This window comes from Gymnoscopelus braueri, assembly GCF_963280865.1.
Source record: "Gymnoscopelus braueri genome assembly, chromosome: 4".
NCBI classification, from domain to species: domain Eukaryota; kingdom Metazoa; phylum Chordata; class Actinopteri; order Myctophiformes; family Myctophidae; genus Gymnoscopelus; species Gymnoscopelus braueri.
In genome coordinates, this window is record NC_137605.1 from 7,811,112 (window position 1) to 7,836,900 (window position 25,789).

A 25,789-nucleotide genomic window follows, 5' to 3' on the forward strand; every position below is an offset into this window, starting at 1 on the left:
TACAATGGATAAAGCTTTTTTGACAACCAGTAGTGCCAAGGTTGTTATTGTTGCAGCTATAGACGCCTTAACAGACGACGTCACACTGATAAGAAACAGTGTGCGCGCACGCAGGTCGGCAGCAAAAGAACCCCACCGCTCATAAGATGCAATGTAAAAGTGGTCACAGCCTCACGTGTAAAAATGCATCCCATCAAACTTTCAGATGTTGTTTTTCTCCCAGTATGGAGGAAGAATGCTTAGGATTTTTACTGTGATTCTAAGGATAAGGATAATTCCTTTAACAGGTCCGTTCATGAAAGTCCTTGCGGCCTTGTTTCCAATGAGGGCCTGTGAGCAATTAGGGGTTAAGAGTCTTGCTCAGGGACAAATTTCATTTCACATTTGCTGGCCTGGCCTGGAATCGTTCGCTCTTGAAATATATAATCCTTGGTTTCTGTTGTGTGTAAACAATAATAACAATTCAAAGCAGTTGTCCCCCAAACCACACCTCCAGTGGCTGTCATAAGAACGGAGGGAGCGCTTTATGATCATGGCACCAGAACTTACTCTTGCTCGCGCAGCTGCAGCCCGTTAAGCCTAATTTATGCTCCGTCCCGCGAAGGTGACGCGCGCAGAGAACGGCCGAGAATAGCAGACCTCCAAGCTCACAGCAGTGGCATCCATGACGAGGTTGTGAGCTTGTATGTCAGCTGTTCTCGGCGCGCAATACTGTTCACTAGGGCGCAGCCCACTAGCCAACACACAAGAGGAGGTTGAATGTACTGAAACCAGCGCACCCCAAAACAGCAGGTGTGGGGATCTGTTGGGAATTGATTACTTGAAACAGTCACCTGTGCGTCCAGTCTCAATGTGTGTAAACAAATAATTGGTCTATAAGAAAAGCCATGTCAACTGGTGTTCATGTTATTAGGGTCGAAGTCTGAGGGTACAAAATGGAACAAAGTGTTCTTATAGCCTATCAATAATATCAATCATTTATCTGGCCTCCTCAAGCTCCCCTGGAGTTGTCCCTGATTGAATACCCCATTCCACATGTATGTTGAGAAGAATCAGTGGTGTAAAGTAACAAAGTACTTGTACTCAAGTGCTGTACTTAAGTACAATTTCAAGGTATTTTTACTTTACTGGAGTATTTCCAATTTTCAGTAATTTTACTTCTACTCCACTACATCTCAGAGACAAATATTGTACTTTTACTCCACTACAATTATTAGAAAACTTTAGTTACCAGTGGTTACTTTGTAGATTGTGATTATTATTACAAAACCACTTCAGCTCCACCTATATACATTTCGGCCATTTGAAAATAGCAGATCTACAAGCTTACATTGTGAGCTTGTAGATCTTCTATTTTCAAGAGATTTGTATACATTTTAAAACTTGTGAAATGGGACATTCTGCACAATGAGTACTTTCCACTTTTGTTGGTAGGCCTACTTTAAGTACATTTTGATACCAATACTTTTGTATTTTTACACAAGTACTTTTTGAATCCTGGACTTTTACTTGTAGAGTACTTTTTTCCACCACTGAGAAGAACCAGTGTTTATAAACGTACTTGTTGTTGCTGGACGCTGGACGCCGCACACTGGGGGCTCTGAACATTTCAATCAGTTTGTAACAGCTCCCTCCTCCTCACGGCACGGGCTCTTTTTTTCTTGTCCCTTTCCCTTTCAGCTCCACCTGGCCTCTTTTTCTTTGACTTTGAGGGAATGGGGTTGGGGTTGGGATCCATAATAACATAACGTTAGACTAGTTTATGTATTTATTTCGTCGAATCAATCCATCCAGCTGTTTTTTCTTTCTCTGCTCCACTCTCTCCTCCTCCTTCGCTCCGCCTCTCCTCTCACAGACCATGCTGCCTTGTCTGTCAGCGCAGGGGGGTTAAAAAAAAAAACTTTCAGTACCGTCATTTTGACCAATCCCTAGCCCTCTGATGACAGAGCAGTGATAGCACGTTGCTTTTTCTGTTTACAGTGTTAAAGTGAGTGTCAGGGGGGCGTGTACCCTGTCAGCCCAGTAGCTACACTATGGAGCCAGGCAGGCAGCTGCAGCCAGCCAGCAGGCCCGCAGTTGCACTGCTGCAGCAGCACTGACTGAATTGAATTGAATTGAATTGAAATTGACTGGCTGGCCTGAGGTTAGGAGAGATTTTTTTTTTGCTGCAGCACTGAAGCACTGCGCTGGCTGTGGCTGGCTGGCCTGACCTGAGGGATTTACATTTTTTTTATTAATTCATAATTTTTTTTTGATAGCCAGGCGTCTCGGTCCTCCCAACGGCCAAACCGGGCCTATGATGGGATTTCCTAGCTTAGTCTTCCTCAGGACCAGCGTGAACCCCTGTGCCTCAAAAGATTATTATTTTCTCACGAGGAAATAACAGGAGACACACATGAGCTGCACTCAGATCACATTAATTATATTCCAGTTCTTAATGTACTTTGGTGATAAAGAAAATCTATTTGGTACAAATTCTCAGATCCAGGGCCATCAACTGTGACCTTTTTGTCAAGATACAACAACATTCAGCTTCAAAGATTAGGACATGGAGCTAACTTTAAACTGAGGCCATCTGTTCTAAAAAAATAAATACAAAAATGAAATGCATAGAGTAACTGTCATGAAGGGCGTTTTGATTACAGTGATTACACATATTTTTTCACCAGATTCTAAGTAACATCTGGTGATATGACACAATACCTTACATGTTCATTCTGCATGCATACAGTTGACATAGAAAACAGAACATTCTCTCTGTTCAGTGTATGTTTTTGCAAACTCTTCAAACTCTCTCCCTGTAATCTGCAAAGTCCTTATGCCAGTTATGGTTTCATTATCAGCCAATAATCAAATTGTATGACTTGACATGTAGTAAAAGCAGGCAGCCAGTGCATGAGACAGTTAAGAATGGTGATCGCTCACGCACACTGTCTTCACTTACAGCAAAAAAAAGTGTTTTATTGCGAGTACAATGTTTCCAACTGACATTCATCAGGTATTTCTGATTAAGGGGTTAAAACTTGGTTGATGTGTGTGTGACTTGTTGTTGAGTACCCTACCCACCCAACATAAATATCCATGCCTGCAGAGATGGTGGTTGCAGAGAGGCAGGTCTTGTTTCTGCTCTCATGAGAATAGAGGATGTGGTCACAAAGAAGAAGGCAAGAAGCTGTTATCTGCATTTTCATATATAGGCCTACCCACACGCACAACCGTTAACTTCACCTTGTCAAAACAAGATGGCACACACACACACACACACACACACACACACACACACACATACACACACACACACACACACACACACACACACACACACACACACACACACACACACACACACACACACACACACACACACACACACACACACACACACACACACACACACACTACTGCTACTCTTGATTGGGGAGCAGTGCTACACAAGGCCGGATCATCCATAGGCCGTAGGGGCTTTTTTACTCAAGTACATTTTGAATTCTGGACTTTTACTTGTAGAGTACTTTTTTCCACCACTGAGAAGAACCAGTGTTTATAAACTTACTTGTTGTTGCTGGAGCATCATCATTCTTTTTAGACTGCACGCTGGGGGCTCTGAACATTTCAGTCAGTTTGTAACATTTTGCTCCCTCCTCCTCACGGGCTCTTTTTTTCTTGTCCCTTTCCCTTTCAGCTCCACCTGGCCTCTTTTTCTTTGACTTTGAGGGAATGGGGTTGGGGTTGGGATCCATAATAACGTAACGTTGGACTAGTTTATTTATTTATCCAGCTGTTGTTTCTTTCTCTGCTCCACTCTCTCCTCCTCCTTCGCTCCCCCCCCTCTCACAGACCATGCTGCCTTGTGTGTCAGCACAGGGGTGTAGGGGGCGGGCCAGAAAGCCAAACTAACCAATCACGTATTGATTCTTCTAAAAAAAACGTTCAGTACCGTCATTTTGACCAATCCCTAGCCCTCTGATCACAGAGCAGTGAGAGCACATTGCTTTTTTTGTTTACAGTGTTTAAGTGAGTGTCAGGGGGGCGGGCGTGTAATCTGTCAGCCCAGCAGCTATATGGAGCCAGGCAGGCAGCCGCAGCCAGCAAGCAGGCCCACAGTTGCACTGCTGCAGCAACACTGACTGAATTGAATTGAAATTGACTGGCTGGCCTGAGGTTAGGAGAGATTTTTTTTTTTTGCTGCAGCACTGAAGCGCTAAACTTGCTGTGGCTGGCTGGCCTGACCTGAGGGAAATTTGTATTTCTGTTTTCTTACACGTCCTCCCGACGGCCAAACCGGGCCTATGATGGGAGTTCCTAGCTTAGTCTTCCTCAGGAACAGCGTGAACCCCAGTGCCTCAAAAGATTATTATTTTCTCATGAGGAAATAACAAGAGTCACACTTGAGCTGCACTCAGATCACATTAATTATATTTCAGTTCATAATGTATTTTGGTGATTAAGAAAATCTATTTGGTACAAATTCTCAGATCCAGGGCCATCAACTGTGACCTTTTTGTCAAGATACAACAACATTCAGCTTCAAAGATTAGGACATGGAGCTAACTTTAAACTGAGGCCATCTGTTCTAAAAAATAAAAATAAATGCATAGAGTAACTGTCATGAAGGGCGTTTTGATTACAGTGATTACACATATTTTTTCACCAGATTCTAAGTAACATCTGATGATGTGACACAATACCTTACATGTTCATTCTGCATGCATACAGTTGACATAGAAAACTGAACATTCTCTCTGTTCACTGTATGTTTGTGCAAACTCTTCAAACTCTCTCCCTGTAATCTGCAAAGTCCTTATGCCAGTTATGGTTTCATCATCAGCTAATAATCAAATTGTATGACTTGACATGTAGTAAAAGTAGGCAGCCAGTGCATGAGACAGGAAAGAATGGTGATCGCGCACACTGTCTTCACTTAGGCTACAGCAAAAAAAGTGTTTTATTGCGAGTACATGTTTCCAACTGACATTCATCAGTTATTTCTGATTAAGGGGTTAAAACTTGGTTGATGTGTGTGTGAATTGTTGTTGAGTACCCTACCCACCAAACATAAATCGGCATCCATGCCTGCAGAGGTGGTTGCAGAGAGGCAGGTGTTGTTTGCAAGGCAAACAACATCCTCTGCTCTCATGAGAATAGAGGATGTGGTCTCAAAGAAGAAGGCAAGAAGCTGTTATCTGCATTTTCATATGTACTCACACGCACAACCGTTAACTTCACCCTGTCAAAACAAGATGGCACAGTGACTAGTCGACTTGCTTGGTCTCAACACAAACAACCTTTGATTTCCTATACTAACTCATCTGGTCAAAATTCATGTCAGATCCTGTGTCTATAGGTGAGACATGGCCTTTGACTCAATCTAAATTTCAATAGAAGAGCAGAGAGAACATAACCGCCCCAATTGTATAAGTTATTTTGTATTAACATACTCTAGCATACAGATTGGACAGAATTACATTTTATTCATTAAACAAAAAGTTACGTAGTGCCTCTTTAAGTAGATCTCATGTCATTATTTTGCTTTTTAAAAATACTTAAAGTACAAGTACACAATTGGCCCGTGCCTGGGGAGGGGGACTTTACTCTTCATTGGGGAGCAGTGCTACTGCTACACACACTATCCTCACCCCCTCCCTCCCTCCTTGCTCTGTTGTTGTGAACAGCAGCCATCTTTTTTTTCCATTTAGATGGATAGTGGCACTTAGGGTTGCCACCTTTCAGAAATTGAAATAATTTTTTTTGGGGGAGCCAGCCCCCCAAACTCCTGAAATGCATTAGAAATCTATGAAATCTAAATAAAAAATAAAATAAATCTACGAAATGTATATAAAAAAATTGGGGAGCCAGCCCCCTAAAATACATAGAAATCTATGCACTTTGGAACAGTTACTATATATATATATATATATATATACACGCCCCCCCCCCCCCCCCCCAAAGTAACTAATAACTAAAGTTTTCATATAATTGTAGTAAAAGTACAATATTTGCCTCTGAGATGTAGTGGAGTAGAAGTAAAAGTGGGCCTATAGAAAAATGGAAATACTTCAGTAAAGTAACAATTCCTCAAAATTGTACTTAAATAGCCTACCAGTACTTGAGTAAATCTACTTATAGTTACTTTACACCACTGATATTAGTAACTTGTATAAAATGTACGGCACCATGTAGCACAAATCCAGCACTAAAGAATGACACCATCTTTGTTCATGTTTTCATCATATGGGGTGTTAACTTCACGGAGGTTGGGTCTTGGCAGTATCCGTTCCATATGGTGCTGATTCAAACCATTTTATAGACTATATTTTACACTGGAATATCAACATTGCAATAAAGGTCTATATATCCATCTATCCAGACAAACAGACAGACAGACAGACAGACAGACAGACAGACAGATAGACAGACAGACAGACAGACAGACAGACAGACAGACAGACAGACAGACAGACAGACAGACAGACAGACAGACAGACAGACAGACAGACAGACAGACAGACTTTCTGACTGTTTACAAAAATAATACGTTATTATTAATAACGTGTTTAGACTAAGTATTTTGCACATGCAAGCATGCACGGTTTCCTCCTTTTTAGGCCAATAGCCTAACTAATTTAATCAGTGGATTAATTTATATATGATGTTGATTGAATTTGCACGTAGCTCAAATTATACTTCGACGTACAGCGGGTCGCACATCAAAAATAGCCGATCTACAAGCTCACAAAGTGTCGGGTCTGCAACATGCTGTGAGCTTGTAGATCGGCTATTTTCGGTGCGTGAACCCGTCGTACGACAAAGTATACATTTGTCTACCGGCGCACAGGAATCGTCTGGAGTCTGGACACCCACAGAGCTCGTAGCCATTAAGCATTGAATAAAGCATTCTTCTATTGATTAATTTAATTCAAGAGTAGTCTATTTCCTTATTGCTAAATCCAATTGCAATGTAGCCTACAATTTTTATTAGACCCATTGCAAAGTGGAAGCGGTGATGAGAGGCTATGATCCAGTGAAAGTGAAAGGAACGTGCCACCTTAAATACACTTTTCTGAGTTTTTTTCTCTCAGAATTTTGCTTGTCATAATGTCAGAAATTTGCTAGTTCATAAAGTCCAAAATGTCCAGCTTTATAAGTCGAAAATTTTCGAGATTTTACTCTCTCTGAGATTAATGGCGCAAAACTGTGAGTTTATAAAGTCAGACATTTCCGACATTTAACCCTTGCATTGTGTTAGAAACCTGCATACACTTTTGGTGTTAGCGGGTCAAATTTGACCCGTGATTTAACAAAAATACTAACAAAATATTTTTTTTCATTAATTTTTTTCTCCCACCTCATAGCTGACTTGTTATGCATTTTCATAGCCATGTAAACACTTTTTATTTCATCTTTCAATATATCTCGTTTTCAATTATAAAAATTCCTATAATGAAGACAATGGATAATGATGTTATCTAGCTATAATAGGCTAATATTAGAACACACTTCCCCAAAAACAATATATATACTTGTTTTAGTTTTTTAACTTTTTTTTTTTTTTTCATATTATAAAAAATAGTGACACCTGTGGTGTTAAGGGTCAAAATGTACCCGTATACCATATAAGGTAAAAAGTAATTTATTTTTCATAAATTGAATATTGAATATTGACAATTTGGGGAGTATTGAGCCACACTTCTCTGTCAAATTTGACCCTTAACACCACAGGTGTCTTTTTTTTATAGAGACCATCAGAATGAACTAAAACGGTGGTAATTAATGTTGTTGCGTTAAAATAGCTGCTTCTGAGGATATCATGAAGCCTTGTTCCAATAAAGAAATGTAAAAGGTACTTTTTACATATTTAAACTTGAAAACACAAAGGAAGGGGTAAATAGAGATTTTTTTTACCCAGATGGACCTAATACTCCGTCGTAATTTGCCGTTAAGTCTTATTTGTATTTGTGCAAGTATTTTTTGGCCAGTCTTCTGTTCTGTTATTTAAGTATTATTTATGCCCGGGGGTGGGCCCTCATTGTACATATTCCTGCATGGGTCTTTGGTGACTTTGGAGTGTGTGTGTGTGTGTGTGTGTGTGTGTGTGTGTGTGTGTGTGTGTGTGTGTGTGTGTGTGTGTGTGTGTGTGTGTGTGTTTGCGCGTGCGGGCAGGCGGGCGTATGTGCGGGCATGCGTGTGGGCGTGTGGGCGTGCGTGCGTGCGTGCGTGTGTGTAGTTATGTGTTGCCAATAAATTAAGCAGTTGTTGTCATATGGCAAAGTAGAATATCGTCGCTATCGGGCAGAAATCAGCTATATTATTGAACCAATGAAAAGTATTAAAAAGTGCTTCTGACTAAACCTCCTAACTCCATTTGGATCCTCAAACTGTGGTTCAAACCACCTAGCTCCAACTTGTGGAGATAGTTGTTTTGTCCATAGCACTGATTTATTAAGAAACAAAATAGGTTGAAAAATGAAGAGCTGGTTTCTGCCTGACAGCAACGATGTGCTCCAAATCAACATGTGTCCATTTTAAAGAGAGCTTTGCCTTCACAGATAGCTGCTGTTCCCCTCATCGCGTCTCTCATCTGGAGGAGTAGAGAGAGCGGCTGCATTCCTCCCCGCACCCCCCACCTCCCCCCACTTTGTAACCAGTGTTGCTGTTCTGAAAACTAGAATCCATTTGTCAGAGGGTGTGACATTAGTAGGATAACCAGCGATAGTTAAGAGCCTGTGCAGGGCAAAATAATTAACACCAGCTGTGAACGCTTGACTGTCTGTGTGTGTGTGTGTGTGTGTGTGTGTGTGTGTGTGTGTGTGTGTGTGTGTGTGTGTGTGTCTCTTTCTGAAATGAAACTGAAAGTAACATAACTTCTCCAAAAGGAAGGAATGGCAGGTCTAATATTATTGATCCATTTTGGCTGTGTGCAATAATGCAACTGCAGACATTATATTGCCTTTTGTTAGGCTATTCAATGTTAGTTTTAATTTCTTGAAATCATATTTATTTAATTTGCAATAATTCAACTGTATGGCATGCTAAGGTTTTGAGACATATTGTATTATATTACTACACAATAGTAAATAAATAATTATAAAAATATGTTTTAAATAACTGATCTATAGATTATAGTTATGATAAGTTTTGCCATAATCATGTATCTCTACAACAGAGGCATAGCCATGACAGCAATGGTACAAAATAATATTTAAGAAAATGTATATATATATTTTTTAAATAATCATTTTCAGCCATTCGGCCAAGTGTTTCCTATATTCGGTGTTCGGTTTCGGACAAGAATTTGTTATACTTAGTTATAGCAGTGACTGAGGTGTAGTGGAGTAGAAGTAAAAGTACTGGAAATACTCTAGTAAAGTAAAAAATACCTCAAATCTTTACTGAAGTACAGTACTTGAGTAAATATAATTAGTTACTTTACACCACTGTTGTTCTATAAATCTAATTATTTTGCAGGAAAAATTCTGGCACTGTAGTGAAAACGTGGCTTAAAACATGGTAATCATTATCTAACCACCCACACACATTACCAGGTATTGTTTAACTTCAAATTGAATTATTTTACTTAAAATTGTTTATATGGGCTCCTTACAAATTGCATTGTTTGTTTTTAATGTCAATAATTAAAGTAGCTATTCTTCTTAATACATAAAAAAAAAGTGATCTACGTAGTTAGTGGCAGTGTCTGAGACAACAGATGCTGACTGAATTGCGTGTGAGCGCGCATGCGCGTCCGCAACTGGTTTCGGCCACATCAAGGAGGCAGGCCAGCGTGAATAGTCCCGGTCCTCCCGACAGCCAAACCGGGCCTATGGGAGTTCCTAGCTTAGTCTTCCTCAGGACCAGCGTGAACCCCAGTGCCTCAAAAGATTATTATTTTCTCATGAGGAAATAACAGGAGTCACACATGAGCTGCACTCAGATCACATTAATTATATTCCAGTTCTTAATGTACTTTGGTGATGAAGAAAATCTATTTGGTACAAATTCTCAGATACAGGGCCATCAACTGTGACCTTTTTGTCAAGATACAACAACATTCAGCTTCAAAGATTAGGACTTGGAGCTAACTTTAAACTGAGGCCATCTGTTCAAAAAAAAGAAAAAAGAAATGCATGTAGAGTAACTGTCATGAAGGGCGTTTTGATTACAGTGATTACACATATTTTTTCACAAGATTGTAAGTAACATCTGGTGATATGACATAGAAAACAGAATATTCTCTCTGTTCAGTGTATGTTTGTGCAGAGACATGCAGACATTGTCGCCAATCACATTGTCGCCAATCACCCACAGGAAATGTGTCAGTTGGATGACTATTGTGTGATGCTTTGTAACGTGCACAGGATGCACGATGTACCCGCTCTGATACTGTGTGTTATTGTGAACAAATTTCTGTTATTCAAACTCTCTCCCTGTAATCTGCAAAGTCCTTATGCCAGTTCTGGTTTCGTCATCAGCTAATAATCAAATTGTATGACTTGAAATGTAGTAAAAAAAAGTTATTTTGCACACCTACTGGGACAGGTACGTAGGAGCAGGCAGCCAGTACATGAGACAGGAAAGAATAGTGATCGCGCACACTGTCTTCACTTACAGCAAAAAAAAGTGTTTTATTGCGAGTACAATGTTTCCAACTGACATTCATCAGTTATTTCTGATTAAGGGGTTAAAACTTGGTTGATGTGTGTGTGACTTGTTGTTGAGTACCCTACCCACCAAACATAAATCGGCATCCATGCCTGCAGAGATGGTGGTTGCAGAGAGGCAGGTGTTGTTTGCAAGGCAAACAACATCCTCTGCTCTCATGAGAATAGAGGATGTGGTCACAAAGAAGAAGGCAAGAAGCTGTTATCTGCATTTTCATATGTACTCACACCACACGCACAACCGTTAACTTCACCTTGTCAAAACAAGATGGCGCCGACATGCACAGCGGCGAACTTCACCCTGTCAAAACAAGATGGCACAGTGACTAGTTGACTTGCTTGGTCTCCACACAAACAACCTTTGATTTCCTATACTAACACATCTGGTCAAAATTCATGTCAGATCCTGTGTCTATAGGTTGAGACATGGCCTTTGACACAATCTAAATCTCAATAGAAGAGCAGAGAGACAAAACATAACCGCCCCAATTGTATAAGTTATATTGTATTAACATACTCACCATACAGATTGGACAGAATTACATTTTATTCATTAAACAAAAAGTTACATAGTGCCTCTTTAAGTAGATCTCATGTCATTATTTTGCTTTTAAAAATACTTAAAGTACAAGTAACAGTAGAAGTACATTTTTTAATTTTTATATCAATGCATTACTGTAATGTTTTCACATTGAATTTATAGGACCTTGTAACTCTTGTATCAGAGAAGTAACTATTTGAAACCACCTGCAGTGCATGCACTGATGTGCTTGCTTGTAGAACCATTACGTTATACACAGCCTGCAGAAACACCTATAAAAAGGAAAATAGAAATGACTGAGGAATCAGAACTAAATACTTTTACTCCTATACACCCATACAAGATGTAACAAAGAGGTGAGTGGAGGGGGAAGCCAGAAACACGGCTAGTGTGAGAGCAGAAGTGTGGAAAAAAGAAACAGACAACCGAAAAGTACTCAATACCTTACAGCCTGTATATAATAACCCTTATTTATGCCCGGGGGCGGGGCCTCACTGTACATTCCTGCATGGGTCTTTGGTGACTTTGGAGGGTAATAAAAACACCAAAAACTGTATTTTGTGTGTGTGTGTGTGTGTGTGTGTGTGTGTGTGTGTGTGTGTGTGCATGCGGGCGGGCGTACGGGCGGGCGGGCGGGCGGGCAGGCGTGCGTGCGTGTGTGTAGATATGTGTTACCAATAAAGTTAAGCAGTGGTTGTCTTAGGGAAAAGTAGAATATCGTCGCTATTGGGCAGAAATCAGCTATATTATCGAACCAATGAAAAGTATTAAAAAGTACTTCCAACTAAACCTCCTAACTTCATTTGGATCCTCAAACTGTGGTTCAAACCACCTAACTCCAACTTGTGGAGATAGTTGTTTTGTCCATAGCACTGATTTATTAAGAAACAAAATAGGTTGAAAAATGAAGAGCTGGTTTCTGCCTGACATCAACGATGTGCTCCATATCAACATGTGTCCATTTTAAAGAGAGCTTCACATAGCTGCTGTTCCCCTCATGGTTTAGACCATGTTAAACCAATAAAACATGATCTCTGTCAACCTAGGAGGGAGAGAGAAGGAGCGAGGGGCTTGGTGGACATTTTAAACTTCCTTGAATCCACACAGAAGAAACCAACATGAGTGCCGAATCAGAGGGGAGTGCAGTTCGTGTAGAGATGAACCCACTTCTACCAGAGGCTGGAAGCACCAGAGAGGAGGGGCAGAGCCACAATGAGGAGGTAGGAAGCACCAATATTTAAAACAAAGAGAGTAACTAAGTACAATTTTGGAGCGTTTGTTTTCTTTGCAAGCTGATGACTTTCACTACATTTCAATTATAAATATTGTACTTTTAACTCCACTACATTTAAATATAAATATTGTACTTTTAACTCCACTACATTTAAATATAAATATTGTACTTTTAACTCCACTGCATTTAAATATAAATATTGTACTTTTAACTCCACTACATTTAAATATAAATATTGTACTTTTAACTCCACTACATTTAAATATAAATATTGTACTTTTAACTCCACTGCATTTAAATATAAATATTGTACTTTTAACTCCACATTTAAATATGAATATTGTACTTTTAACTCCACTATATTTAAATATAAATATTGTACCTTTAACTCCACTATATTTAAATATAAATATTGTACTTTAAACTCCACATTTAAATATAAATATTGTACTTTTAACCCCACTATATTTAAATATAAATATTGTACTTTAAACTCCACATCGTCACCTTGCTAAACTAATGGCCTATGTAATTTTTTTAAGTTTTTCAGGAAAAATAAAAAACTGATCCAAAACAAAACTATATGATATTTCTTAATCATTTCACCCAAAATGTTTATAAAAAATTATGACTATTAAAATAAAAATAACACTGTCTGAATCCTAAATCAGTCAATACTTTGGCCTGTCACAAAACCATGTGACTAAGTCACACTAGGGAGTCGGGCCATTATACTAAAAGGGGAGGGAACAGCATGATCCTTTTCAATTAGGAGATGGGCGATTTTACTAGAGGTGGCCAGTGTCATGAGGAGCTGACTTAGGCAAAAATATAATTTTTCTCAAAAAATGACTTGGGCCATTAGTTTAGCAAGGTGACGACATTTAAATATAAATATTGTACTTTTAACTCCACTACATTTATTAAATATAAATATTTTACCTTTAACTCCACTACATTTAAATATAAATATGGTACCTTTCACACCCACTACATTTCAATTATAAATATTGTACTTTTAACTCCACTACATTTAAATATAAATATTGTACTTTTAACTACACAACATTTCAATATAAATATTGCAGTTACATTTATATTTAACTGCAGTACATTTAAATATAAATATTGTACTTTTAACTGCAGTACATTTAAATATAAATATTGTACTTACGACTCCACTACATTTAAATATAAATATTGTACTTTTAACTCCACTACATTTAAATATAAATATTGTACTTTTAACTCCACTATATTTAAATATAAATATTGTACTTTTAACTCTAGAAGTAATAGTTCGAAAATAGCTGATCCACAAGCTCACAATGCATCGCATCGCAACACATTGTGAGCTTGTACATCTGTTATATTCACTGTCTTAAAATATATTGATTTATTCATTTTATTTTGAGTGGAAATGTTCTAATTTATATAATATATATGATACAGCAATGCAGTGATATTAAGAAGAATATATATATAGAAATATTTGTACTTTAGGATTACTTTGTCCACCACTGCCTATATGCATTGTCCCATAATCTGTGTCTGTTTTCAGAGCTGGAAACCAGCAGACTTCAAGAAAAGAGAGTGCAACACCTTTATAGAAGATTCTTCCAGGTAAACAAACCTCCCTTATTGATAAACATTAACCAGTGGTGGAAAGTAACTAAGTACATGTACTCAAGTACTGTACTTAAGTAACATTTTGAGGTAATTTGTACTTTACTTGAGTATTTCCAATTTTCAATACTTTTACTTCTACTCCACTACATCTAAGAGGCATTTTACTCCACTACAATTATTTGAAAACTTTAGTTACTAGTTACTTTGTAGAATTTTATTATTATTACAAAACATATATTAACCACTTCAGCCCTATATACATTTCGGCCATTTGAAAATAGCCGATCTATTTTCTAAATATGTTTATACATTTGAAAACTTGTGAAATGGGACATTCTGCATAATGAGTACTTTAACTTTTTGATATCATTACTTTTGTACTTTTACTCAAGTCAATTTTGAATTCCGGACATTTACTTGCAACCGAGTATTTCTACATTGCAGTATTGATACTTTTACTTAAGTAAAGAATTTGAGTACTTTTTCCACCACTGACATTAACCACTTAAAACCCAGGATCCATATTCTGGGGAAAACCTTCACAGAAAATAGCAGATCTACAAGCGCACAACATGCCGGGACACGTGAGCTTGTACAATTTTCAGCAAAGATATTTAATGTAGAGTGAAAACAGAAAATACACTAGTATAAATGTACAAATTTCCTGCCCATGCCCCCTAGTTCCACTCCGGTATGTGATGTCCGTCACGTCCTGTAGCAGCCGGGAGCCAGTCTGATGGATGCTTATTTTAACAAAGCAGACGTGTGTTTGTAACGGTTGTTATTAACAATGCAAGAGAAATGGCAACATTCATACACTCATCTGATAAAGGAACATGTGACGACCACACCCTAAATTCTATTGGGCGGTTCCTCTAAAGGCAAATTAAAACATTTTGCCGATGGGTTCTCAGATTGTTTTTGTGCTAATATACAAATACAACAGCTTTATGTATTTGAAGGCAAACGTTGAACCGAGTCAGTATTAAATGGAACCGAGTGTAATGACTCCTAGCAAACCTGTTCACCTTCAACTCCAGATCAGGACGATCTGCTGAATCTCTGTGTGAGACTTCATATCCACTGTTGCAATGTCATGATGAGCACCAGACTCCATTGGCAATAGCATTTTATATTCAATACATAGCCTGGGCAGCATATCTTTTCGTGTCTATGATCCGGTCGGGAGCGGAAGTAACTCTACGTCACCAGGCGCGTCATCCGCATCATCAGGTGGCCGGATGGGCAGATCCGGAAAGACGTCACCCCAAAATAGGTCCGTCCTAATAAAATCCTTGATGCGGCATAGTTTAGCTTATTTTTTAAATATAAATGAGAATGCACTATCCGGAGACTATTTAGCGTCTGTATTATCCCACGGGGAAATTCTATCCCATTTAAATAGGGATTGGGGAACCAAAACAAAGCGGCACCGCAAAACCGGATGGGCAGAATCCGGAAAGAGAATTATTATTATTTATTTATTTTCAGTAGGCGTGGCCTAGACCGGCTCATATGGGCCTTTAATAACGCATACCAGGCTTTCCTCCGAGGTTGAAAGACTGGTGACGCGAGGTTAATCAATACATAATCGTGTCTACAACCCAGTCCAGAACTGACAGAATCCATGGTTAACATGACCTACTGTATGCCATCTATATCAGTTATCTGTTCATATGCTGTTTCGTCCTAATCAAGGCAATAAAAAGCATATACTTATATTATACCGTATCAATATCCATTCATGAGTAATGTTAATTTAATCGTTCATTCCTAACCTGTTCATTACTTCAAAACAATTAATAAATTGGTTGTAATCAAAACTCAAGTTAACTTCAGTTTGGTCATCATGTAAACACTGTACTGAGTATTCCAAAGGAAGATAAAAGCATTATTATTGGGAACATTGCCTTAATCATCGTCTCAATAACACAATATACATACAGTACAACATGTGAAACCCCCAACAGTTAGTTTTCCCCAAGAGTCAATGAAAAGTGTGTATAAATTGTTTATAGACACTGCAAATGAGGGCAACCACAAAAATAGCTGAAAATAAATAGGGTTTAAGTGTTTAAATTGTTCCTCATTTTGCCGGGGACCTCCTGGATCCCCCCCAAGGACCCCTGGGGGTCCCCAAAGCCCCACTTTGAGAAGCAGTGGTGTATTGATGTATTGTCATGTTGTGTCATCAGTGATGGCAAATGTCAGTGTGGACGTCCCAAAGACAAACATCCAAGACACATCAACACAGCTGTGGACACTGAGTGGACCAGTGCAGAGCACTCCTCTGAATTGCCCACTGATGCTTTTGGAGGGTTGGAGTTTGAGGGAAAGACATGGATAAGGTCCAAATATGTAAGTGTCTGACTGACAATGTGATCATTGTCTCCGCCAGGCCGAAAGGCACGGCGAGAGAGTATGTTTTGCCCCCTGTCCGTCCGTCCGTGTGTCCGTCATTCTGTCTGTGGACAGCTAATCTCCGGCACCGTTGGCTTGCTCGCAATGAAACTGTGCACACACACTCCCTGGATGCCACAGCAGAACCTCTGCCCCAAAATTTTCACATGGGCCTTTTATAGCGCCACCAGGAGGCCGATTTGTGCAAAACATATTTTTTTTACAGTACTCCTACAGATTTCGTCCAAATAGCCCGTAAATCGGTACACAGTATCTCTATACATGTAGTCATTAAACGAAAAAAGTCTTTCAGACTCTTCATATTCCATCCTGATTGGCTATAAATGGCTTCCAAAGTTTGCAGGAGTGCTCCGTTTTGAACAAAATGCCTCAAATCACGAACACAGCATGCAATTTCCTTGCAATTTTGCTCGCATATTTCCACTATGCAGAGGAAGAAATGACACACAAATTTTCAAATCAGCCTCATGGTGGCGCTATAACAGGCCGATTCGTGTTTTTACCTATAACTGCACCGATCTGTGTAAAACTTTGTAAGCGCACTCCCTAGAGGTCAAGGAAAAACCCTTGTCCTGCATTTTTCACATCTGCCTTTTATAGCGCCACCAGACTTATGTAAAACACATTTTTTATATTACTCCTTCCGATTTTATCCAAATTTCACGCAAATCAGTACACATGATCTCTATAGTCATGTGATCAAGACGGATGTGTTTGATCTTTCATATTCCATCCTGATTGGCTAAGATTGACATCTAAAGTTTGCAGTAGTGGCTTGTTTTGAAGAAAATGCCGCAAATCATGAACGCAGCATCCGATTGCGGTCAAACTTTGCGCGCACATTCACACTATGTTGAGGAGCAAATGCCACTCTTTTAAAATTGGCCTGTTATAGCGCCACCAGCAGGTCTAATTTAGCAAAACAAAAATATTGAATGCAGTGTCCGACTACAGAGCAAGGCCTAAGAAGAAATGGCACCCTTTCCACATTGGCCTATTATAGCGCCACCAGGACGCCACAATAACCTACCTGACCTGGCGGAGACCTGTGCTCCGAGGATCACTTTTTCTAGTTGTTCTCTGTGGTTCATGATACTCTGTCTTACATCATCTATTTAACATTATTCAGTTAAGAGACTCAACATTAAAGTTACATCCTGCATGCAAGTAAAATGATTTAGTTTGATCAGAAGTTTATTTGTAGTGCTTTAAGGTCCTGAGGATGATGTCATTGAATCAACCAAATACATCATTAACGCACGCACGCACGCACGCACGCACGCACGCACGCACGCACGCACGCACGCACGCACGCACGCACGCACGCACGCACGCACGCACGCACGCACGCACGCACGCACGCACGCACGCACGCACGCACGCACGCACGCACGCACACACACACACACACACACACACACACACACACACGAACGCACGCACGCACGGCACGCACTTGGTTTGCAGACAGACAGACAGACAGACAGACAGACAGACAGACAGACAGCTGTACCCACAGCCACACAACTTCAACTTTAGAATAGACATTAAGGGTATAAATTAGTGTGTAAACCCCGGCCCTCTTGATATGAAAGATGAGAGTGTATTTAGGTTGATCAACATCACTGTCATCTTCTGATTTGTCTCTTTGATCACCTAGTTCCTGCGTCTGTCATCAGACACTAAACCCTCCGTTGTCTACGACCTGATGACAAGAGACAAAGGCCAAGATGATGGGTGGTATTGGAGGACACCTGACATGGTGGTGTCTGTGGTGGGAGGAGAAGGCAGTGCAGAGGTCAAGCCCTGGGTTCAGAAGGTCATCAGACAGGGACTGGTCAAAGGTGTGTGTGTGTGTGTGTGTGTGTGTGTGTGTGTGTGTGTGTGTGCGTGTGCGTGCGTGCGTGCGTGTGTCTGAACAAACACTATAGCAATGATTACTATCACAATATAGAGCTATACTTTATGGTCTGATGGCATCATGCATGATGCTGACCAGACAGAGGCTGACAGGAAATGGGGAGTGACACACAGCAACGGTCGTCGGGAACGGGAGTCGAACCCGCAACACGCTGTAAGACTGGATTAGCAGACATATAGTATGCGCCTGGACTGCTAGGCCAGCTGACACCCAAAATGAATGTTGATAATTTAATGATTGATACAGAATTCATCCTCGTTCCACGTCTGTTAAAGTTCTGTTTCAACTACTTGGATATAAAATCCAACATTTGAACTGAGATCATCATGACATTTATAACTATCAACTTTCTCTCTCTCTGTGTGTATTTCTCTCTCTCTCTCTCTCTCTCTCTCTCTCTCTCTCTCTCTCTCTCTCTCTCTCTCTCTCTCTCCAGGAGGAGAGACTCCAGGAGGAGAGAGCTGGATATTGACAGAAGGCTTTGATGACGGCATAGGGAGATGTGTAGGAGAGGCGTGCAGGGACAGTGACAACTTCAGGGTCCATGCGTTTGGCATCACTCCCTGGGGCCTTGTGCACAACAGACATCAGTTGGTCGTCTCTCAGGTACTGACACACACACACACACACACACACACACACACACACACACACACACACACACACACACACACACACACACACACACACACACACACACACACACACACACACACACTGTTTACAAATAGTGTTTTCCTCCACCTAATTAATAATCTTCATAAAAGTACCATTCTTGCAAACTCCAATATTTACATCACATTCTTAACTGTACTGTACCATACTGTACTCTATGTACTGGTATTAAATGTCCTGTTCATTATGTTACTGCCACTCTTTAATACTAATACATACAACGTGAACTAGAATATAGTTTGGTAAATATGGACCCTTTATGAATTAAATATACTCTTAGCTTCCTGTCTTGGATCCATATTGAGTCAATTCAGCCTTGACTTGTGATTCCCCCCCCATCTTAGACTCACCAGATGCACAAGGAAAGTGAGATGTAATTCCTGTTTTATTCCATCTCAGGGCAAAGCCTATGACTGCCGTAACCATGCTCAGTACTCTGTTGAGAAAACAACCAGTGACTCCTGTTGCCTTGAGAAGAACCACTTTGCCTTCCTGCTGGTGGATGATGGGAGTGAAGGTCACAAAGGAGGAGAGAAGAACTTCAGGGTCAAGTTAGAGGAACACTTCTCTACACAATACATCAGGGGTAAGATATGATGAACACTAGAAAAAGTGCTCCTCGGAGCACAGGTCTCCGCCAGGTCAGGTAGGTTATTGTGGGCCAACAATGTTCGGAATTTGCCAATCAGGATGGAATATGAGAAATCGGACAGAACCATCTTGATCACTTGACTATAGAGATAATGGGTACCGATTTGCATGATGATTGGACAACATTTGTAGGAGTAATACAACAAAGAAAAGTTTTGAAAAAATCGGCCTCCTGGTGGCGCTATAATAGGGCAATGTTAACACATTGAATGCCAATCGCGTAGATCTACGCGAACCTATTTAAAGCCGCAGCGTGCCAGTCGCGTAGATCTACGCGAACCGCCGATTCCCATTGATTTTGCCCCAGGTGCACTTTCCGAATTTTTTTGATCCATTTCCGTTTCCGGTTTCCGGTCGGAAACAGAATTATTCGGGTTCCGGTTTTTTCGATCGTATCCGCTTCCTGTCTGGGATCCTGTTTAAAACTCGATTTTCTCGGTTGTTGTTTTTCTCCTCGCTGATCACTGTTTACCGTTGATCGGCTGTAGCTTCAAGATGGCGGCTCGCATTTGGAAACTGTTTTCGCTGGCCGTTTCTCACGGATCCGCTGTGTGTTTAGAACCAAATGAACGCGCACTTTTAACTTATTTAGCGAGGTCTGTGGCGACATGAAAAAAACAAAAAAACAACAATAAAACGCTGGCACTGGTGAGTACATTATGAGATTAAACTCTGGCATGGAATGTGTTAAAGGGTGGCATTTGTTCTTCAACTTAGTGCGAATGTGCTTGTAAAATGTCACCTCAATCGGACGCTGCGTTCATGATTTGTGGCATTTTGTTCAAAACTTTAGATGTCATTGTTAGCCAATCAGGATGAAATATGAAAAATCAAACAGTTCCATCTTGATCACATGACTATAGAGATCATGTGTACCGATTTGTGTGAAATTTGGATAAAATGTGAAGGCTTAATATCCAAAAATGTGTTTTACATAAGTCGGCCTCTTGGTGGCGCTATAAAAGGCAAATGTGAAAAATGCAGGGCGGATGTTTTTCCTTGGCCTCTAGGGAGTGTGCGTGAAAAGTTTCACGCAGATCGGTGCAGTTATAGTTAAAAACACAAATCAGCCTTTTATAGCGCCACCATGAGGCTGATGTGAAAAATGGCAGGTGGCATTTCTTCCTCGGCCTAGTGGGAATGTGTTTGTGAAATTTCACGGAAATCACAAGCTGCGTTCATGATTTGAGGCATTTTGTTCAAAACGGACCAATCCTGCAAATTTTGGAAGGCAACCTTAGCCAATGAGGATGGAATATGGGGAATGGGACAGATCCGTGTTGATCACATGACTATAGAGATACTGTGTACCGATTTGCATGACGTTTGGATAAAATCTGTAGGAGTAATGTAAAAAAATGGGTTTTGAACAAATTGGCCTCCAGGTGGCGCTATAACGGACCCATGTGAAAAATTTGAGGCAGAGGTTCTGAATTGGCATCCAGGGAGTGTGTGTGCACAGTTTCGGAGCGACCGGGCCAACGGTGCCGGAGATTTGGTGGTAACAAACAGACAGGACACACGGACGGACGGACGGACACACGGACGGACGGACGGACAGGGGCGAAAACATACTCTCTCGCCATGCCTTTCGGCCTGGCGGAGACAATAAAGGATTTGTTTGTTACTGGAATTAAATTAATCATGGTATTATTGGCCATGAGCAGGTCAAAAGGTGACTTAAAAGTAGTAAAACAGCAGCAACTTAACAGCTTAACTGTGGTTGATTTTATGTTGAACTGCTACAAGTATGCAACAGCTATTTATTGTTTTCTTAGTGATTATTCCATCTATGACGTTTTTGATTAATCAAAATGTAATTAATCCAAAATGTCAAAATTTGATAAATCAAAAAAGGCATAGATGGATTATTTAATTATTTAATAATAATTACGTAATAATCAAAGGGTGTTTTTCACTCAATAGAATCACAAGTCCTGAAACCTACCCTGCTTTACAATCACGTTTTTAAATCAATGGAACCATAATTTATAAAAACCTGTATCATGCTGTGTAAATGAAGACTTTATGTTTTCAAACTAGCGATTGAAAAAATAAATATAAATAATTTTACAGGATCACAGAAGTGACAGAACGGGACAGGAGGCCTTCAGGCCCAAGTGGAAACTAATGTCTCCACAAAGTGAAGATAATATTTGATGTTTCAAGTGAGAACTAGGTTGTACTGTACACTTCTTCTTGATGCCAGATTAACGATTGGGGTCAAATGTACACCTGCAAAATCTAATAAAAGTGACAGAAATATAATAATAATATGAATAATAATAATAAATATAGCTGCAAGCAGCGATAAACAGGGCCAAGGAATGACGGCAAAAAGCAATGTGCAACAATATCACAATAATTATTAATAATAATAATATTATTATTATTAATAAGAAAATGAATTTGAGAATTTGAGAAAAAGCAGGCCATGCAATTAACAAATGAGCTTTCTGAACAGCTTAGCAGAGTGCTGAGGGATTGTGGCTAGCATGCACGGTTAAGAATAATAATAATAGTGAAAGCCTACAGTTTTACTAAGGTTCCGAGCCTACGGCCTCGGCCCCTTAATAATAGTGAAAGTGTACAGATGCAATAAGGTTCCGAGCCTACGGCCTCGGCCCCTTAATAATAATAATAGTGAAAGTGTAGAGATGCAATAAGGTCCCGAGCCTAAAGGCCTCGGCCCCTTAATAATAGCTCAGCTTTTCTAAGTACCCAAAGGAAGCAACTAACTTTACTAAAGGGATAGTTCACCCCCAAAATGACTTTTTTTTCCTATTGATTAGCCACCCCATGAATTAATGGATATTTCATTGTTTTTTTTCACATTCCTGAGCCAATAATTTGATGACTGGCAGTGGTTCCGGTAGGAGACACAAAGAGTCTCCTTTGCGTCTCCTACCGGAACCGCTGCCTACCGTTCTGCTGGTCATCAAATTATTGGCTTAGGAATCCAACAAAAACAAAACAATATCCATTAATTCAAGTGTCCATGGGGTGACTAATCAATAGAAAAAATACATTTTTGGGGTGAACTATCCCTTTAAGAGGAGAAACAATAAAAGACTAGAAAAAGTGCTCCTCGGAGCACAGGTCTCCGCCAGGTCAGGAAGGTTATTTATTGTGGGCCAGCAATGTTTGGAATTCGACAATCAGGATGGAATATAAAAAAGCGGACGGAACCGTCTTGTTCACTTGACTCTAGAGATAATGTGTACTGATTTGCATGATGTTTGGACAAAATTTGTATGAGTAATATTAAAAAGAAAAGTGTTGCAAAAATCGGCCTCCTGGTGGTGCTATAATAGGGCAATGTTAAGTTATGATTGAATAAAATTCATATTTTTCTTACAGACAGCAGCAGCATTAACATTTCTGTCCTCAACATGCTCATATCAGGAGAGACAACCATGCTGGAGGTACAATCACTGCTTCTTAATACAATATTCAGTCATCCAATATCATTTACATATGTATGTGCCTGGAGCATTACTTTTTATTATACCTGCTTAATTATTATCATCATAGCTAAAGGTATTTTGCTAACAGCTCCAGCTTTTCTGTGTCCTATTCTATTTACGTATAAAACTGACAACAGATAAACCAATTATAAAAATTACAAGGGCCAGTGCTTTTATATCCAGAAAATATATCTAATTTATTTATACATCGGAAGTATGTTTGATTGATTGATTGATTGATGTAGTTTATTTAGTAAGACATGAGAATAGTACATGACAGTACATAACAGTACATGGAAGTACAAATTCACAATACAAGGTCTACTAAACTGGAACTCTCATTAAGCACTAAGCTTGTTTAAGATGAGAACCCCATGCACACAAATCATGATGTCATATAAGAGGCAGACAGATATACACACTACTATACAGAATGTCATACAATCAGCTTTCAGGTTACTGGTATGAAGAGAGAAAAAAATATATATATATACAAAAGAGGAAAATGAAGGAGGGGGGGGGGGGGGGTAGGGGGGGTAGGTTAAGACTTAGACAGGGGCCATTTTCGAATTGCAGCCTCCTGAAGGTGTATCTTTAGGGCAGTTTTGAAAGTGAGTAGGGTTTTACACTCCTTTACTCCTTTTGGTAGGGCATTCCACATTTTTGATGAATAGCATGAGAATGAGTTCATTCCCTTAGTATGTAAAGAAATAAGAGCCAGTCAGACAGTCTCTCTCTCTCTCTCTCTCTCTCTCTCTCTCTCTCTCTCTCTCTCTCTCTCTCTCTCTCTCTCTCTCTCTCTCTCTCTCTCTCTCTCTCTCTCTGTGTGTGTCTGTCTCTCATATCTTCATCAGAGGGTGGATAAGTCTCTGGAGAACTCCGCACCCTGGTTGGTGCTGGCAGGTTCAGGAGGTGTGGCTGACCTCTTGAGTGACATCTTGGAGAACCAATCACTTGCCTCTGATGGTGTTGATGTTGATAGAGTGAAAGAACGGATCAGGAAATACTTCCCTTCTGAAGCCCGGACAGAGCAACTTGTTGATCAGGTAAGAGCAGTGATTGGTTCACAGTGATGAAGCTGAACCTGTAGCCAATCACAGGGAGATTGTTATTTGGAAATGCACTGGGGAGAGCGGAGGCTGGTGGCTGTCGGGTGAAGCGGGCATTTTGAAATGGAATCTGAATATTCCGTTGTCAGTGAAATTGAGGATGAAGATAAAAGTAAGATAATTGCAGGAAGTGACCAAGAAGAGAACTATGTTATTAGAATGGTAGCAGATAAACAAATTGATGGCCTCTTAAACGATCCACATGCTGTGGGAAAGTTTGACGTTGAAGAACTTGGAAACGTGAAATTAGTGAGGATTAGTAGAAGGGGGATGGTCTTAATAGAATGCAAAAACAGTGATGCGTATGTGCGTGCGTGCGTGCGTGCGTGTACTAGGGCTGTCAAACTATTTTAATCAGATTAATCACAGCTTAAAATGTATTAAAAAATAATTAATCATGATTAATCACCATTCAAACTATGTCCAAAATATGCCTATATTGTTGTGGAATGGAAAGATAAATGACAAAAGGCGGATATATACATTTAACATACAGTATGTATGTATGTATGTTTGTATGTATGTATGTATGTATGTATGTATGTATGTATGTATGTATGTATGTATGTATGTATGTATGTATGTATGTATGTATGTATGTATGTATGTAGCCTATGTTTATTATAACAAATCCACAGTGTGGTATTAATATTGAAAAATCTATAATATACATAATAATACAATGACATTTCATCGTCTCATTGCTATTCCTCTAAACAAGTGGTCCGGGGACCACCAGTGGTCCTTGAGAGGGTTCCAGGTGGTCCCCAGCTAAATAATGGAGAGTTGGTAACCAAATGAACCCTTATAGATAGTAAAGTAACTAAGTACATTTACTCAAGAACTGTACTTCAGTACACTTTTGAGGATGTTTTACTTTACTGGAGTATTTCCCATTTTCAATACTTTTACTTTTACTCCACTACATCTCAGAGGCAAATATTGTACTTTTACTCCATTACAATTATTTGTCAGTTTTAGTTACTAGTTACTTTGCAGATATAAATTATGTATGTATGTATGTATGTATGTATGTATGTATGTATGTATGTATGTATGTATGTATGTATGTATGTATGTATGTATGTATGTATGTATGTATTATTAAACTAAATGCCATCATAATATCACAAAGTTCCTGTTTACAGTTGATGTGTAATTGCAGACATTTTTTTATTTGCCCATGCTGTGACCTTTGACCTTGACCCTCAGGTTAAGAGCATCTACCAGAACAGAAATCTGATAACATTCTACCATGAAAAGGATGAGAGACCAGAAGACTTTGGTACAGTCATTATCAAAGCCCTGATGCCAGGTACAATATATAACAATAATTCATATAGTCTTTACTTCTGGGAGGTGAAAAACACTGTGGGTTACAGAACATTTAGTGCAGGAACAAACACTCAAAAAGGGCCTTCGTTTTTTAGATACCTCTCCCCAGGGTAGGAAAAAAACAAACAATGTCACCTTTAGTTCTACC

At 39.6% G+C, this 25,789-nt stretch overlaps 1 protein-coding gene across 2 annotated transcripts in view; it reads left to right on the forward strand.

Moving 5' to 3' along the window:
* The window catches only part of LOC308083379 (transient receptor potential cation channel subfamily M member 4-like), a 69,956-nt gene that overhangs the window by 12,941 nt on the left and 31,226 nt on the right, over nucleotides 1-25,789 (forward strand). For both annotated transcript variants that reach the window (XM_080425692.1, XM_080425693.1), the window contains exons 2-10: nucleotides 12,246-12,419; nucleotides 13,995-14,056; nucleotides 16,258-16,420; nucleotides 18,144-18,327; nucleotides 18,841-19,010; nucleotides 19,479-19,665; nucleotides 23,091-23,155; nucleotides 24,052-24,243; nucleotides 25,519-25,621. In XM_080425692.1, the coding sequence (XP_080281818.1) occupies nucleotides 12,318-12,419; nucleotides 13,995-14,056; nucleotides 16,258-16,420; nucleotides 18,144-18,327; nucleotides 18,841-19,010; nucleotides 19,479-19,665; nucleotides 23,091-23,155; nucleotides 24,052-24,243; nucleotides 25,519-25,621 (1,228 nt within the window). In that variant the 5' untranslated portion in view covers nucleotides 12,246-12,317. The remainder of the gene's footprint in view (nucleotides 1-12,245; nucleotides 12,420-13,994; nucleotides 14,057-16,257; nucleotides 16,421-18,143; nucleotides 18,328-18,840; nucleotides 19,011-19,478; nucleotides 19,666-23,090; nucleotides 23,156-24,051; nucleotides 24,244-25,518; nucleotides 25,622-25,789) is intronic.